At 35.2% G+C, this 18,041-nt stretch overlaps 1 protein-coding gene across 3 annotated transcripts in view; it reads left to right on the plus strand.

The window, feature by feature from the left end:
- LOC142978059 (uncharacterized) overlaps positions 1 to 17,955 on the plus strand; it is a 262,165-nt gene extending 244,210 nt beyond the window's left edge. For all 3 annotated transcript variants that reach the window (XM_076122334.1, XM_076122336.1, XM_076122335.1), the window contains one exon: positions 14,992 to 17,955. In XM_076122334.1, the coding sequence (XP_075978449.1) occupies positions 14,992 to 15,258 (267 nt within the window). In that variant the 3' untranslated portion in view covers positions 15,259 to 17,955. The remainder of the gene's footprint in view (positions 1 to 14,991) is intronic.
- The last annotated feature ends 86 nt before the right edge of the window (positions 17,956 to 18,041 follow it).

Consider the following 18,041-nt stretch of genomic DNA (forward strand, 5'->3'; position numbering starts at 1 on the left):
TAAAAAAGTAAAAAGGCCCGATATGAAAGGGTACTATTCACGAGTAGCCGGTCTCATCTAAGATTATCTATTTTGTATAACCTCACGACCCGAGACCGGTATAACAATATAATTAAAGATAGATCGCTGCGATCGAAGCTAGGGTTGGTTATTGCTCCTGGACTACCTATATTAATGTAGTTGTATATCTAATCTGTGTCTACAGTCTGTGGAGATTACGGCCGCTATATATTATTATTTTATATCTAGATGTAAGTTTTTAACTGGATAAATTTATTTTTGATACAACTAATGTAAAATCGGATTAAGTATACGTAAACAATAGTAAGTCGGTCCCGGTTGTTGTCTACTAAGATAACAGTCGTTAAGCCATGTCAAAGGCCTTTCGGGCGGCTTGAACAACTTTGACACTAGGTTGACCACTAACCATACGACAAACAACAAAGCAAATAGTACTTGCCTATTTGCTTATTTACTTCTAAATATCACAGGATTATTTGTTTCAATATTTAAAATAAACTGGCCATTCCTAAAATAGTACTAATAACTTACCGTCACGAATAAATTCTAAAACCGACAAATCTTTTCTCCGTTTACCTTCATTTCGTGTTCCAAGTGACTCCCACAGAGGGCAGTATTTCTCTGCCAGCCCTACATTACCGGATGTCGATACGTTTGTAAAAGGAAACGTACATGATTGTTGCCCCCAACGCGTTACTTGTCATTATTTAGTTGCGTCGGCTTTTTACATCCTATACAAATTGTTGGGTGCGCGTGCGCAGCTTCCACTGTGGTCCGTCGCTTTAGAAAGTAAGCTGTAAATTAAGCCGCTTACGGCTTTTAATGAAAAATTGGATTGTTTTTGGTATGAGTGTTTAGTGTGAAGAAGCATTGTAGTTTTGGAGCTTAGGACTTAATGAAAGTAGATGAAGCTTTAATGAAAAACTTTAGACTAGATTTTGGTATGAGTAACTGGTAAGAAAGAGCCTTGCAGTTTTTGTCGTAGTTTTTTTTATATGTGTAGATTGATATCAATATTATATGTCGCTTATGTAGGTTGCTTGAGCCTCAAATAGTAGAGTAAGAGCTATATCTTCAATATCAATATTCACTATTATATCTTCAATATCTTAAGACAGGGCTGTTAAATTAGCAGTTCTATAAATAATTTAAGTAACAATATACAGTTTTCAATTTACAGAAATTGTAAAATTGAGGTTCAAGATAATGAATAGTGTTTCAAAACGTTAAGCAGACGTTCAACCACATCGCATGGTACTTGTACCTTGGTACCTTGCAGTAACACTTACTAATTCCCTATAATTGAAGTAAAACAGCTTCTTCGTAAATATATTTTTACAAAAATAACTCGGTGCTAGATTCAGACCTCACTTTTACGGTTTTTACTTTTAAAACATTACGTACTGGCAGCTTTACGCGACATGAAATATTTTTTCTTCTTTTTTTTTGTTTCTATCTTAAAAATGAAGTTTAGAAACATTTTACTCCAATATATACAATACATAAAATCACGCCTTTTTCCCGGGTAGACAGAGACTAAAGAACACCACTTGGTACGATCCTTACAAACTTCTCTATCCTCATTTACATACATGTCGTTTATAATAAAAAAATTTAGTAAAAATAAAGTTTAAATACGTAGGTATGTCCACTTGCAGGCAAAGTTTCACTTAAGGCATAAAAATAACAGTTTTAAAAAGAACCTATCATCTCGAAAAATTGCTACCTTCCCTCGAGCGTCGCTTACCGCAAAAAGATAGCTAATCTATACGTGTCTTTAGTCCGTTAGCTCGCAATAATTTCAACATTCATAGTTGAACTAATTTTACGTCTTTCAAGTCCTAAAACTGGCTCAAATTATAACATTCTGCACCAGTATGCGGGTTTTTATAATTAAATGAGAATTTTACGTGAAATCGATAAACGGTTGAAAGTAAGATGACTTAATTTTTCGAGTTCATTTGATCGGAAGTAAGTCACGAGTAACCTTAAAATGCTACAGTTTATGCACTGGAAAGATAAACCTGATTTCGGCAACATTCTTAACCTTATAGCATAATTGTAACTATAATTATACAGTTTGAAAACGAAACCTTGGTGTATTCTCTTCTGCCTGAGCCTTCGGATATAACAGGCTTGAGAGGTTTGAACTACATAAAAATGACATTATACTACACCATCAATCAGAGATACATAATAAAACCATAACATATGCGTTACTAAAATAATCATTTCAAAGAATAATTTGGAAAAGTAGCAATAATAATAAGAATACTTAACTAGAACCAGCTACTAACTAACTAGACTAAAATCAGAACGCACTTTTGTAAACGCAGAGATAATCGGTCACATCAGAGCCCCGGGCGCTTCAGTGAGACAAAGCCAAAGATACAATCTCGCTTGTGGGTGTACCGCCAGATTTATCGACCTCCGCCGTATAAGGTGATTTGTAATGCCAACGGTAGTTCCGCCGTGAAAAGTTCGCTAAGAATTTGAAATGATTTAGCAAGTTATAACCCTTTTAAACTCTCGCGTTGCATGTTTAATGTATAATAGAATACGGGAATTAACGCGAACACGCATTTTACCTTAAAATGCCTAACGTTTCGGCGCAGGTTGCACTCGCCGTGGTCCCAGGCAGACTATAACCCTGTTATAACCCTGTTCGAGATGGTTTGACTGCCTGATACATAGATTAAAACATTTTATACTTACTTTGACTGTTTTTATCGAAGACTTAGGCATTGAAACTTACATGACAAAGACAAATATGTATTTTCTTTTGTTAAACGTACTACCCATGTGTAAAAACTAACCGGGTAGGTGATTTTGTAGTTGTGACAATCAAAACCTTTCTGATTGAAAGATTTTACCAACATTACTTACTGAAATTCTATCCAGATTTACAAACGGTAGAAGAAGTTCCAACGATCTTAAGTATATAGCAACTAATTATATTTTCGTAAGTTGACATTATAATGTTTTAACAAAGATTACACTGCCTTTACCCTACGACCTTTACCATATTCCCGCCTATATCACACGCTACTACAATCAAAGATCTTGCCTACGGACTCATGTAAGCAAGAATGAGTTAGCCGACACTAATGCGTAGTAGAACAAGCGTTGCAATGCAAATACAGACTCATGTATATTCAGTAGTTACAAACAAATGCATGAGGTATCTTGTCGCGGACCGAGATATGGACTTGTAATTTGTAGGGAGACTACTGTTAGGCTGTTGCTGTGGACTGTCTTGGGAACAAGCTTGAGAAAAAGAATTGATATTAAATACTGTAAGGTGTCTTTGTGGACTGTCTTGGGAACAAAATAAAGACCAATTATTCACGCTAAAAATGTTTTTAACCAATGTAATTTTGATCAAAAATATCTTAAACTGCTTAAGCTTCTTTTGCGTATTGATATTGTTTCGGTTAAATGACAATTTAGTGACTAAAATAACGAGAATTGGTTGTCTCAGGGTTCAAGTCAGCTTTGTGTTTGAACAGATTTTTTATTTACAAGGTTTTTATAAAGGGTATTATGTTAGACCACGTACAATACATGGCTCTTCCAGCATTTCACCAAATACATATATAGAAACCTAGATAAACTGAAATGGAAACCGGGCTCAATGAATACTCTTTGCACCACGAAATCTTTCCATACGCTCGAAATCGTTGGAAGAAGCTAGTCAAACATATATATTTGGCGACTCAGTAATTCCCCAAAAACCTACACAATAAAACTGTTCTCTATATTTAAACCATGGTCACCACAGGCCTAGCATATCCGCGTAGACCTTATAAGGGCCATGAATTCTGCCACCGAACTAGTTGTCGGATGAAAGCCGCTCAGCTAATAACGAAACTAGTTATAATGCGATATCTGAGAGCAGATCGTTATTTATATTGAACGCAGATAATGTTCTAATTAAATGATTACTGTAAGGGAAATGAGAACATTATATGTACGTAAGGTTGATTTAAAATGCCTTTTGATGATAGTTTTTCTATGTTTACGCATGTTTATTTATGTTATTTTCATTTTTCTATATAATGAATATCTATTTTATAATATTAGGAAGTTCGTGTAATTTTGTTTGGCATGTAAAATATAATCTAGTGTAGGAATTATTTAATAACTATTGATCTGGCACTTGAAATTTGGTGGTCGATAGCTATCCTACTGAATGGGACATAAATTCAAACTCACCGATTTTTTTTCACCTTCATAATATAGGACAAAATTTAGCACGAAAAATCTTTCTACACACAAAATTGCAAGCAGAAGCCTAAACATAATCCTAAAGTTTACGCAAACACTCAATGTATACCCTTATTGGAGGCTTAGTTTGCCTTTAACGGTACCGCGTAAAGAGCTTGTTTCATTAGTAAGTTATAAAGCAGCACTAATGCGAATATCGGATAGTACCGACCCTTCTCTGCGCCGTGTTAACAAACGCAACATCAAACGCCGTTTACTTGTCCAATAAAACCTAGTTGAACGTATTTGGAGATTTTGTACGTGCTTTTAGTCTTTAACGAAGAACTTAAAGGAAAGTAGGGAGTTTGAACTTTATTATTTTTCCAAATTTTATTCAACTCTGTTTTAAAAGCTAATTATAATTATAATGTTCAGCGGTTGAAATGATATTTGTTGGAGTCAGACGTCGAGTCTTTGGAAAAATGTACTTTCAATAGATCGTTGCGATCGTCTTGTTTTGCCTTTACTTAAATACTGTATATGTATTTTGTTGTTTAAAGTGATTATTCTTTTTTTATTTAACTTAGCCGAGGAACCTACTTACTGCGATTCAATTATGTTGTTTAATACTACTTAGGTTTATTTATTTAGTTTTTTTCATTAATCAGAAAGAGTCTAACAAAAGAGCGAGTAAAAAAAACATTATTTCTTTAAAAGTAACACGTCACAAACGTTTCCCGTCCTATCTCAAACTTCCTACCCAACCTCATACTTACAAGTACTTAGAAAACACTATTTAGCCGCAATAATTATCTAAGAAGAATCTGAAACGGCTTCCTATAGGTAGTATGGCGTCGATTTAAGTAAAACGCGTAGATAAGCGCGCCGGTGTCCGCGGCACTTTCTTCAATCGGCCGCGAGAGGGCGCGCTGGCACGCGACCGCTACTCGTGCCCCGATAGAGATGGGAAACAAAGATATCGATACTCCCTGTTATTGAGCTACGAGCTAGAATAACAACGCAATGTTGTGCTAAAGTAGGTGTTAGGTTAACTGCGATAAATATTGAACGGTTGTTTTTGGCTATTTTGTTGGTTCATTTCGCTTTTGTTTATAAAGGGTATGTATTTGTATGTAAATGCAACAGTTTAAACTTATTACTAAACAATGTATCCACTTTAAAGCTGACATTAATTTTATTTCTAGTTTTCACAGAGTAATATCATTTTATTTGGGGGGAATTCTGTTCATGTGGAGGCATTTGTTGTACGCCATAGACATTACTCTCAAGAATTTTCATTATAAATTACCTAAAATATGTGTATGGTGAAAAAAAATTAATATTAATACTCAAACGTACAGCAATTCAATCTCAGACCAATCAAAACACAGCCAACTTTACTAATCGACTAACACAAATCAGCGTCACATCACTATAAGTACACAAGTGGCACGGGCCGATAGTATCTACCAACCGATGATACTAGTAGATTGTTTCACCGGAACACCGTGCACAGATACCAAGAACTATTTACTCTTTATAATACGATTTAATCGTGAGTATCGATTCACGTTTCGAAAGTGCCGCTTTTTGATTTAAATGGAGAATAAAGTTGTTTAGTCGATTTTGCGATAGTGAGGTGCTGGTTTATGATCTATGAAGGTTGGGGAACAAATTATTGATGTTTAGTATCGACTAAGCTTATGATTATTGGCACTTGATAACATCGAGGTAAGTTTTACTGTAGCTTTAAAGTTATTGTATTAAGTGTTTTGCATTGGTAATAATATTTGTAATAATTATAATTATGTGTGGTTTGATAACATTAATGACACCTAAAATAGTTGTTCTCTGGGTAGTTAAATGACATTACTACAGAAAACTTGTACGTGTCAAATTCTTTCAGATAGATCATATGATAAAAAGATTCTAAAAGCTAGCAAAGAAAAATATACGAAGCACCAACCACTTTTTGACAAAAATGTCTAAGAAATTCTACAATCTTTATGTCACGACAAAACTAAATTTACAAGAATATAATATACTTACAAGTAACGTATATGGCGTTTAATTTGATTCCTTATCTCCAAGAACAAGGTGTTGTAACTCTACAATAAACTCTACATCGCCTTTAACGAGGTATCAACAAACTAATAGTGGCTTGTAAAACTCTACTCTCTCTACTTAAATGCCATTATAAAATATTAATAGCAACAAGAGATTCACTTAAGTGGCTCTACATTATTAAGTACTTATTAACAATGCAATAAGTTAGTAGAGACTGCGTGTGCAACTCAGTTGTTTGTGTAACGGGATAGAGACGTTAGTACGCTACTATGCAAATATACGTCTCTACAAATGATTTTCATATGAATATAATTAAATTAATATGTGTTTTTGAGAGAGCGGCACAAAAATCTGGTAACTTTTAAACTCTCGCGTTGCATGTTTAATGTATAATAGAATACGGGAATTAACGCGAACACGCATTTTACCTTAAAATGCCTAACGTTTCGGCGCAGGTTGCACTCGCCGTGTTGCACAGGCAGGCTGGGACCACGGCGAGTGCAACCTGCGCCGAAACGTTAGGCATTTTAAGGTAAAATGCGTGTTCGCGTTAATTCCCGTATTCTATTATACATTAAAAATCTGGTAATAAATCAGAATTAAATAGTTTTTTTCAGCAGTACAATATCACGAACTCTACATTTATTATATTTTTGTTAATTAAATACGCGTCTCTACAAATTAATTTCACATAAATGTTACAATATTTTTACGCATTTTCTGTACCTACTATAGACAGAAACGTTCAATAAAAGATATGGTAAAAAAAAACAAAATTAAATAGTTTTTTCTAACAGTACAATATCACGAACTCTACATTAGCATTTTTATGATACCTTTTCTTATAAAAACATATCCAACGTCATACTAATACAGTAAAGTTGTGTTCATCGCATACTCTCGTAGAGTTTATAATAAATCTCTGGTAGAGTCAGTAATTAACTCAAGCTATTCAATAACCCTCGGTAACCTCTATCTTGTTTAATTTTAACTACAACGGGTGAATCAATTACGTTTTACGGGCCTTGTATTAACATAGAGCATATTTTATTACGGCTTACGGTTATATTGCCTCTATGTAGAGTTTAGCGCTGTTACAATTTTTTATAGCGCCATGAATTTTGAATGAAAAAAATATTTTGCCTTTGGTATTTTTGCTGATAATTTTGCACAATTCAGTCTTGTTTTTTAGTATCTACATTCAATAAAAAAAATAGCGTCGTTAAGTTTTTAAAATATACAATATTATTAAAGGAAATAAAATCCATTTTATACCAGCGTCTATAAAAGTAAGCCATCAATTCCTATAGCAAAAAAAAAACAATTACATACATACTTTACACAAGAAATGTAGAGCCAATTAACAATAGAAATGCTTACACTAGTAATTTAATTTATTAAAGGATATCACAAGTTATTTAAAACAATCTATTATCCAGACTTGTATTAGTACGATAATACCTATATAATAGCTCTACATCGCTCAAACATAGTTCGCATTGTTCATCCAACCAATATAGGAAGAACTCTCGATTTAATCACAAATATCGTAAACAAAAGTTCAAGCAAACTGGTTTATAGTACGCTAACATTAGCGACTGGGCGTTCTCGGTTCGGCCGAGCTCGGGAGCGTTCGGCTGTACTCGGCTGTTGTGGCCCCGCCCACCTGCGCGCGCGCCTCGCTCTGTCTTTATCGTTCCTGAAGCAGTCCGCCAGTCTGTCTCGCGCCGTCGTTTCGGACGCTCGCCACACCCACAGATCAACGTTAGGCTATTTTCCAATTATTATGTAGGAGCTTTTTGCGCGCGCGCCGATGCCAACAATGATAAGCTTTCTAGTAACAGAATGAGTGAGGTAATCTCTTCGCTGTAAGACAACAATTTGGACTAGAGATATTTATAGAGGTTGTTTATTGTAGTCCGAGCTTCTTAGAAAACTATACGATGCTTTATCTTTGAGATTAGTTTCATTGTGGCAAAGAAACGTATTTAAAATATAAATCTATGACTAATTGAGAATTTATATCAGCTGTGCTATCTACCGTATATTTAAATGCTATTCAGAGATAAGTGGAGACATTCAGAAATCGAATGGAAGTAATGGTATTTATTTTATGTTCGTGCAAAAAATAGTGCCGGCTAACGCCCACCTGAGACACCGACTGTTCGATAAATAATAGCAGTAATTCCCAACTTTAAACATAAAAATCGATATCACATCTGCATAAGAACTAGCAATAATTTCACCACTTTTCACTGCAGCTGCGTTGCCCTTAAAAGGCAACCTTACAACTAAAAATAACATCCCACAAAAAGCAGACAAAAGAAAACTACAAAATAAAGAGACTACCAAAAAACCACCTTTGACGAAATGCTTTAAAACGAAATCGACAAAATGAAATACCGAACTGTACCGAATAAAAAAACCTGGTATAATTATAACTACGATAGTTCACGACAGTGGCATTCCTTCGCGCAATTAAACGACTTTTTTCAACGATACAGTAAAAAATTAATAACATAAGTGTGAGTTAATGGACTCCATTACTGAGTAAAAGTTTAGAAAGTGTGTAACAAAACGACAATTGATAAAAAAAATCGCGACGGCTTCTCTGACCTCTTACCTCTTACTAAAAATAAAATATTGGCACCAATGTTGGTCGAGATTTGGTCCATACGTCTATTATTACATCGTTTGTGGTCACGTCAATGGACTTGGGTATAATAGCAGTAATCTATATATTATAATATATACCACTAGGATATACAAAATATGCTATGAAATATGTGAACCAAATATTTGTTTGACTTATGAGTAATTGCTGAGAACTTCAGTTTACTCTCTTATGCGTGGGTGTCTTGAATGGGGTATGGTTCTGTTGCCTTCAATCTATAGGTAAGTAGGTATATTAACTTAGTTTTCATAATGACGCTGAATAAATGATGGTTAATTCGCGACATCCATTAGATTAAGGGGTGGCCAATTCCTTTTCCACACGGAAAGATTGGTTTAATCCACAAACGATTGAATCTGATCCGATTGTGCTTTACGTCCTATGTTCGTACTTATTTTTGTAAAAGTCCTTTTGACATAATATTAATTAGTCGTGTGATTTTTTTTCCTTAAAAAGTTAATTTTACGTCAAAAACGCTGCCGTTTCAGCTTATTATTATCTTTATTAAAGAATAAATAGTTTTTTATACGTTTATCTGACGATTTCCCGGTGAAGCCTAATAAATTGTGAAGTTATTCGGATGGTATCTCACTTAGGTTACGGAGGCCAGACGGCGATCACGCAACGGTAGCTATATATGGCATCGCTCAGACAGGAAGATGATGTAAACTACTTAAAGTTTATTAATTATGATTACAATGAATTATGTACAAAAGAACAAGTATTTTAAAGATGCCTAACATAAAAATCATTATGTTTCAAAATAATACTGACAATCAACTACATTTTATTAAACTGTGATCAAAACATATTCACAAGGTATTTTGATAAGTAACTACGTAATCTTAGTAAGTCAAGAAATGATATGAAAACTCCAAAAAGATCGTTTGGAAAGTCACACTTATTCAGAAGTTAACATAAACCAAGGCTTGAAACATACAAGCAGTACATAAATTTACTGATTAAAAAGTGTTGAAAATAAACTAAATCATAAATGTCTTTCATCAACTATATTCAACAGTATAATTTAATATATGTAATAAATTACGTTTCGATAGTTCAAGTGGGTGCTATCGTATCATTCTATGTATAAAAAACAGTTTTATTTATGAACTTATTACGTTTGCATAGCACAAATGGAACTACCATACCAAGCTAAGTAATATATATACTATAATAAAATTCTACTATGCCATATTAAAAGATAAAAAAAAATAATCAGTTTGAAAAACCCAAACATTTTAATACCGTCAAATGTTTCAATAACAAAATTATCAGATAGATTTACGTCTGAGTGAGATATCAAGTTAAATACGTCTACTTAGTGCAACCTAAATATTTTTGTGCGCAACTAGATCGTTGATAATATTGTCCAATACTGATTATTGATCTACATTACTTGGCTCGAGATTATAGGCTTAATTCTAGCAATAAGCTTTTGTTCTTCGACATTTAGAAGGTACAACCTTGTGTTAATTAGAAGTGGTTTCATGTATATTCTGAACTTTATTTTGAAGAAATGAAATAGTATTTTTTTATACCAGAACTTCTACTATAATGACGCGTAACTTTTTGTTACATTACATATATTGTGTGCTTTTAGCATTTATCCTCAACAAAATTGAATATAATGAATAGCTGTAAAATTAAAATTACTCTGAAAATCACTGAATTATAGTCTGATCAGACTTCACTGAAACTGTCTCGGAAAATATTAACTTTGAACGTTGTCATTCAAAGAACTTTTTTTTTCGTTTGAATTTCAAGACTTATATGTTATGTTTACGTAAATACAGTCCACCATATGAAAAAATAGTTGTTCAAAGACTTAAAATGCTTTCGGGGCAAATACTACTAAATTGCTGTACCTAATATGAGCAATAAACAACGTCTGAAAACAACGACAAATATCACAAGTCAAACGATAATATCGTACATTTAGCAGCAGAAAGTGTAAAATAAAAGAGTTTCAGTTGAGAAATGACTACGGTGTCAGTTTATAATTACGGTAGAACTCACCGTCAGTCACCACTAAATATTACTTAGGGCTACCCGAAGATACTATCCGTCTAATAAATAGAAACATTAGAATAATATCACTATGACTTAAGGGGTCAGTTTTACAACCTATGAATAAGTGTCTAATAAGGTTTATCAACTAGATAAAGTGACAACAATAGCGCGAACCCAACACTCCAAATTTTATCCTGGTAGACAATCAGATACTTGCTAATTGTAACGTCCCGTGATCGCGAATAAATGTTACAACCTTTGTCGTTATAATAACATATAGCATTTTTTCTACAATAAAAGCAAATAGGATTGAACTCACAATAATGTATTTGCTTCAATTCATTATTCACTATCTCCGTTTCCTATTGTCTAGACTAGAAATCTGTTTACAATACGTCTAGGAAACGGGTAGCTAATTCATGTAACTGGTGCATTTAAATGCCACTTACACTATCAAGCATCAAACGCCTCACACGAAGCTGAAACAAAAGCTAACTTTCATTGTTCCGTAACATTTTACAATGTGCTATATTTACTCACTAAATACGCCTGCCAACCCTACTGAAGCCCTGTGCGTTCCATGCTTTAAACTTAATAGCAATCTTTATAGCGCAATCCGGCCCCTGAATAGTGATGCTATCACTCGATGTCGATGTCGATACCGTGTTATTACAACGTGCAATTGCGTGTTGCCACTCACGTGCACAATTGTTCTTTGCCCGATCATTTATAATTGCTCCAACTTGTGTATTTTTTAACCTTAATTATCACGTATGTTGATTAAATTAACCCACCCGCCATTTAAAATTTAATTCTAAGCTTTTGGCAACACTTAATTATACACCCGTCTAAACTTTTGATTTAATAACTTCACTGTTCCTCGTTGCAACCGGTATTTTCCTGGTCATTATTCACTAGAAAATATTGTGATTTTCTAGATTATAAAATAAAATAAAAAATAAATTTAACCCATTACTGTCCCACTGCTGGGCAAGGGTCTCCTCCCGTAATGAGGGAGGGGTAGATTATAGGTAATTATTAAAATTATTAAAAATTATTCTAGATTATAGGTAAGCGCAATTTCATATTCAAACGCTGATTTCTATTTTGCATAAAATATTCCTGTGGAAAATTAACCGTCCAACAAACAACACTCCAATAACTCGCGGCCGGATCGTTGCGTCGATAAACGTCGGTATAATTCTAGCGAGAACGTGCTTGTCACAATTTATCGATACGGCGCATCACTAGCCGGGAGCAAAGGTTCGGCAGAGGGCGCAGCCGGCGCAGGCATCAATTTGCGCGCGGTAGCCGCCGCGGGCGCCGCGCCGCCCCTGTCATTAGCCCCTCTTCCCCCCTTAGCCCCTCGGTTTCCCCTCTCGACCTCAGGGGAACATACTTTAACCTTTTTTGCTCCCCTGCAACCTGTTCGGGACGCGGCTGCTGCGCGCGCGCAACAGCGCGGTTCATGGCCACAGGCGATACGCAGTATCTGCGAAATAGGGCTGCTCACCATACACGTTTGTTTTTATTGGTAACTGGTTGTAATTATATGGTAAAAGAATGTAGGTAGCTTTTAAATAAAAGTTAGTTACCTGTCGGATGATTGCCTCTGCCACTTTAGATTTACTCCGTCGTATTTCATTTCGAATAATTTTACTTATTTTTGCATGCGGTTAGTCATACTTTTACAAACATATCATTATCCGTTGCAGCTCGCATTCTCCTTAGTTTGCATTCATAAAAATCGAATTAATTATAAATGAATTCAGAAAACATCCTTGGTTACGCATCTACATATGTTAAAAACGTGTACGGGTAAACTACCATACACAACTCTTTAACAACTGTCATTTTTAACAGAAACTACAACAAACTAAAAAATCGTGATTTCTAGTTTTACATTTCATTCATCATCCTAATCCTGAAGTGCTGTGCCCGTCAACCCTGTAGCAACCTGTTAAGTGCACAGTGCGCGTAATAACGCAGGTCCGATGTTAGTTATCGTCCGCTCCCACATCATGCTGGCCAAAACAACCACAACGGGTTACGTGATAATAACCAATTTATATTGCACCAGCTGCCCCTAGCTGCTATGACTAAGTACTGCCTTCGAACAGACTACGATCGTTCCAAACGACAATGTTTTATGAAAATAGTGCTGCTGCTTTGTACTGCTATCGATAAAGTAGACACTTTACAGTTTAACAAAATGAGTGTAGATATGTTTACAGTTCTCTATAGTTTCATTGAAAGATATTTACGTACCAAATTAAGTACTTTTGGCGACTGATGTTAAAAATGTTTCCACTTACATAGTTCTTAAGTACCTAATAACTATTTTCGTCTCCTCCGTCCATATGTTTGACTATTATTCTTTTAACAGCCTTTACCCTTCCTTACCTGTTACAAGTATAACCTCGAAACTAAATACATCGTCGAGTAGACGCAAATAAACAAAACTTCACCATAGACTCTCCCTTTGACTTTGAACATCTAGAGATAAAAAGGTCAGGACCGAAACAGGTCCGCGGCGGTTCCCCGAACCAGTAATTTGAGCCACAATTAAACAATTTTCTCGAATATCATTCCACTTGATTTGAACGAAGCTCGGGTCACTCCTGACCCCGGGGCACAGACGTCAGGGTCCCGCTCCGATTCCGTGGCTCCATAAACCCCATTAAACATAAACATGCCCCCAAACCACTCTCCGGCGGTGCTTCGTTCCACTTTATTTAATTTCAATACATTAGAACGTGGAGTTTTCTAATCTCGCTCGGCGGCGGAATGGCTTCGCATTTGCATAAAAGTAAATTTGCTCCCAAGACCGGGATAACGCTAATGGCAATCTCAAAAGGAACAAAACGAGCGCCGCAAATTGACCTGTCCCTCAGCGCCGGCCGCGGCCGCCGCGCCGCAGCCTCCGCAGCCGACGACCTGTCGCCGCTAAATAATTCCGTTCCCATCATCTAGCCAGTAGCTATCTTACTTTAATTATTCATAGACTTTTTTATACGCTATCGCTTTTTACCGCTCGACGGCCGGTCGAAGCCTTATAACATTAAAAAATAAAATAATCGAACGTCGGCGCAATTTAAAAAAGAAATAAGTCGGATGACACGGATCGAACTCCGGGCAAATGTCGCGCGGTAAAAAGTGGTCGAGCGGTGCGGTGAGACGAGGCGCGGGGGGCGGGATGCGGCGCGGGGGGGTGCGGGGAGGTGCGGGGGCACAGGACGTCACGTAGGCGGCGCGGTTTTTGTCAACGTTCCCGCGGAGATGACAGGTCGCTGGACGCTACGCCGCGACCTGTCCGCGCCGACCGTCTTGATGCTTTCCATTTAGGTATAACGACAATACAATTATTGCAAAACTTATTAGGAGCACAAACCAGATGTTTCAAACTCCGCAATCGTAGATGACATCATTATCCACTCGTGCGACCATTATTTCAACTGATGATTTGGCTATGTCAGTGGAGTACTGTAATTAGAGTAATGGTCTAGTACACTTTACTAGTATTATGCGACTTAACACGGTTGTTCTGAGACGAGATTATGTGGCTCAGACATACAAGTAATAATTATACGTGCGTGTACTCTACATATTAACTAGGGTCAGATATATCTCAAAAACAACTTACTGTGATAGTGAATAAAATACTTACATTGAAACGATCAAAACTGATCGATCATCGTTGCACGCACTCAGAGATTGTGGCGCGACAGGTGCGTTCGACGAAGAACGCGTTGATGTCTAATAATAAACTCTTAAGACCTTGTAATCCACAAATTATTTGGATTAAAAACTTCATAATTTTTAGATCAAGTATTTTAAGCTTTTATGATTATGTGGTAACGTGTTGTAACTGCAACATTGGTTCATAAAAAAATGTTCCCATAAAATAAATAACATTTTGTCAGCCAATAAGGAAATTGAGTAACCTGCAGTCCAAATTCTCTCACGGTTAATTAATTCACATAAAATTAATGAATATTTTTCTCTTGCAGAATTTCCGTGAACAGCGGATCGACGGCGCGGGCCTGCCACTCCTCACAGAAGAACACCTAACAGGAATGTTGCAAATGAAGCTAGGTCCAGCGCTCAAACTACGCGCGGTCTTGGCCAGGCGGCTGGAGGCTTGCGCGCAGTGCCAAGCCACCACCAACAATATGGCCAACAACTTGGCGGCCAGCACGCCGACCAACATTGGCGCCAGGATCAACGGCGCGGCGATGAAGCCCGAGCCAAGAAGTAACACCACAAGCCCTAGTTAGGACACATCCAATTAGATATTTTAACAATACGTATCGTTCCTGTTAAACAGTTCTTTGTTGATTTAGAAAGTGTTCTCGCTTTAAGGTATCGTCGTTTTAATTAAAAATTAACCACGGTTCGTGGTAACAAAAACGATATTTTCTATAGAATCAAAGAGCTGTATAAGATACATAATTCATTTAGTGTGGACATCATTGAAGGTTGGCGAAAGTATATAATTGAAGTACTTTACCCCTATTTTCATTAGCGGACCCATTTGAAAACAATAATGTTTAACAATCATAATAATACTAGATTAATTATTATTATAGTCATCTTCCAGCATTCGTACAGTCTTCCTGTTCATAGATTTTGCATTTAGTTACTATAAGACGCTTTAGATTACATATAGGTTTAAGATTTTTTGTTTTGTATATAAACGTGTTGCCGTCCAAATGTTTAATATAATACTTGCATAACAAGTATTTTTGTATGTTAATTATTAATTGGAGTTTAAAATATGGGGTCGCCATTTCAAAATGTTCAAAGCGGCCCCGAATCGAACTTTTACGTGTAAACAAAAAATACTTTCGTTGTAATACGAAATCAGTTTCGGTGCTAAGACCCTGTGAATTAAATATATTGTATATAATAGCCGTTTTGTAAAAAATATTGCTTAAATAATCGAGGCTAATATGTGGACAGGGTCACAAAGTTAACGGTTTGTATATAAACATATACAATAGTTGTATAGATGTATAGTTATATATACGTGGATATAGCATTTACTTACACCACACCTGAAGAAAGCTCAGTAACCGTTCTACAAATAATATGTAGTGTAAAATGTTCTAGGTAGTTGTAACTTCACAGTGAGCATAATATTTTCATTGTAATTATTATTTTCTGTACGGAGGAACGTCTGTAAATAAATATTATTGTAACGAGTGACTTACAGCGGAGCATAACTGATGGATTCAGTCTGACAGTGCGTGGCCACTTATTGGTCTCGCATTTTGAACAAGAGTCGGATGAAGTAGATCTAATTGATTTTTGACTATACTGAGGTCGAGACCCAAACAAAATATTGCGCAACTTCTGAGAATTTTATATTTTCGTGATTGTCACTTCTTCAAGTAAATCTTACTTTACGTCTTAGATACCGGCTACCAAAAGCAATTTTGCGATTTTAAGATACTTTTTTTTACATTTCATGTACAATATTCTCGTGTTTTTTCTTTTATATTTGCTTCTTTTCTTTTTCTACCAACAGGATATTTTTTTAAATTTATGGAAATGTACATCAGTTATGCTTCCAGTCCTTTATAATAAACATAGATAATAATGTCTACAGATATTGTAAAAAAAGTGGTTTTTCCTGTGGTAATCTCCTTAATTGCCAAAATAGTATGTTAAATAAACAATATACTTATTTAGTAGGTAATGCGGGTTACTGGGAACATGAAATACGAAAGTAACAAAGAAAAGGAGAATTTCTATACATTTTTACGAGTTTTATTCGATAGTAGCAACGGCAACTACACCTAACATTGTGAAAAGAAAATTTTGTTTCTTTTTTGACAAAGAATACTATTTTAAATATAATAATATTATTAAATGGACACCCATTAGAAAAATTGCATGATTTATTTAAAATTTTGGGTAAATTTACCATCTCTATACTCTTAGTCAATTAAGGGTCAAAATTTTCTTGTATCGAAAATCATGCCGATTTTGAATGGTCTGTACTGCATCACCAGTGACCTTATATAACCAACATATCAGCAAATCGTAAGGTGCTATTTCATTTAGAATCAACACTGTGCCTTAACAGTCTTCCTTTAAATTAGAATAATCATATTTTTATATTAATCATAACTTTTTCAGAGTATTACGGTTCGACGCTTTAAATTGGACGTTAATATACGATTATAATCATAGATTTAGATTCAAAGACAATACCAATCATTTCCATTAAAATATTGCTATTAAACTTATAAAAAGCTTAAGAATATGACGCTATTTGTCTTGCTTTAATGTACCTCTCTCTGTTTCTTCATATAATTGAATGATAAAATTTTCGATTAAACGATAATATGTTTTTAACTGAATCTATGACTGTAATGTTAGTATCTGTATGCTTGACGAATTATTGTTTATAAGTGTTATTATAATAGAAATATAGATCACAGCTTTTATTACGTAACTAACGAGTAACGGACCAGTGACTTACGATAGTATGTGTAAATTTGTACCTATTATTATTCTGTGTTAAGTACTTTAAATAATGATAATGAATAAACGAGTCCGGTTTTTAGTTTAAAAGAATCGCTTTTCATTAAAATCATTTTTGCAAGTCGTCTTGTAAACTGCAATGTGTCTTGCAAGTGGTCGTTTAAACTGCAAGATTTTTACAATATTTTTGTATATTGCTATTTGTCTTGCGAGTTGAGATGTTGTTTGCAAGAGTTATTGCTATTTGTCTTGCAAGTAATTATATGTGCAGGTTGTTTTGCAATTATCTTTGCGTCTTCAACAAGACTTGGTTTATTGTTATATTAATGTATAATTATTGTGCGTAACAAGGTTTTAGTCACTTTGTTAGTTTCCTTGCGAACATTGTACTTAGTTAATGATTTAGCTTGTTTCGGTCGTACGATCCAACCTTTTAAGTATTTATGTGAAGAGAAATAAAAGCGACAACTTAATGAAACTATTTTTTGTTGTTTTATTTTTATATCTAACAAATTAGAGTATAAATTATTCACGTCGGGAGCTACACTTACTAAAATATAAAACATAC

The sequence above is a fragment of the Anticarsia gemmatalis genome, chromosome 13, assembly GCF_050436995.1.
Source record: "Anticarsia gemmatalis isolate Benzon Research Colony breed Stoneville strain chromosome 13, ilAntGemm2 primary, whole genome shotgun sequence".
Lineage (NCBI taxonomy): Eukaryota > Metazoa > Arthropoda > Insecta > Lepidoptera > Erebidae > Anticarsia > Anticarsia gemmatalis.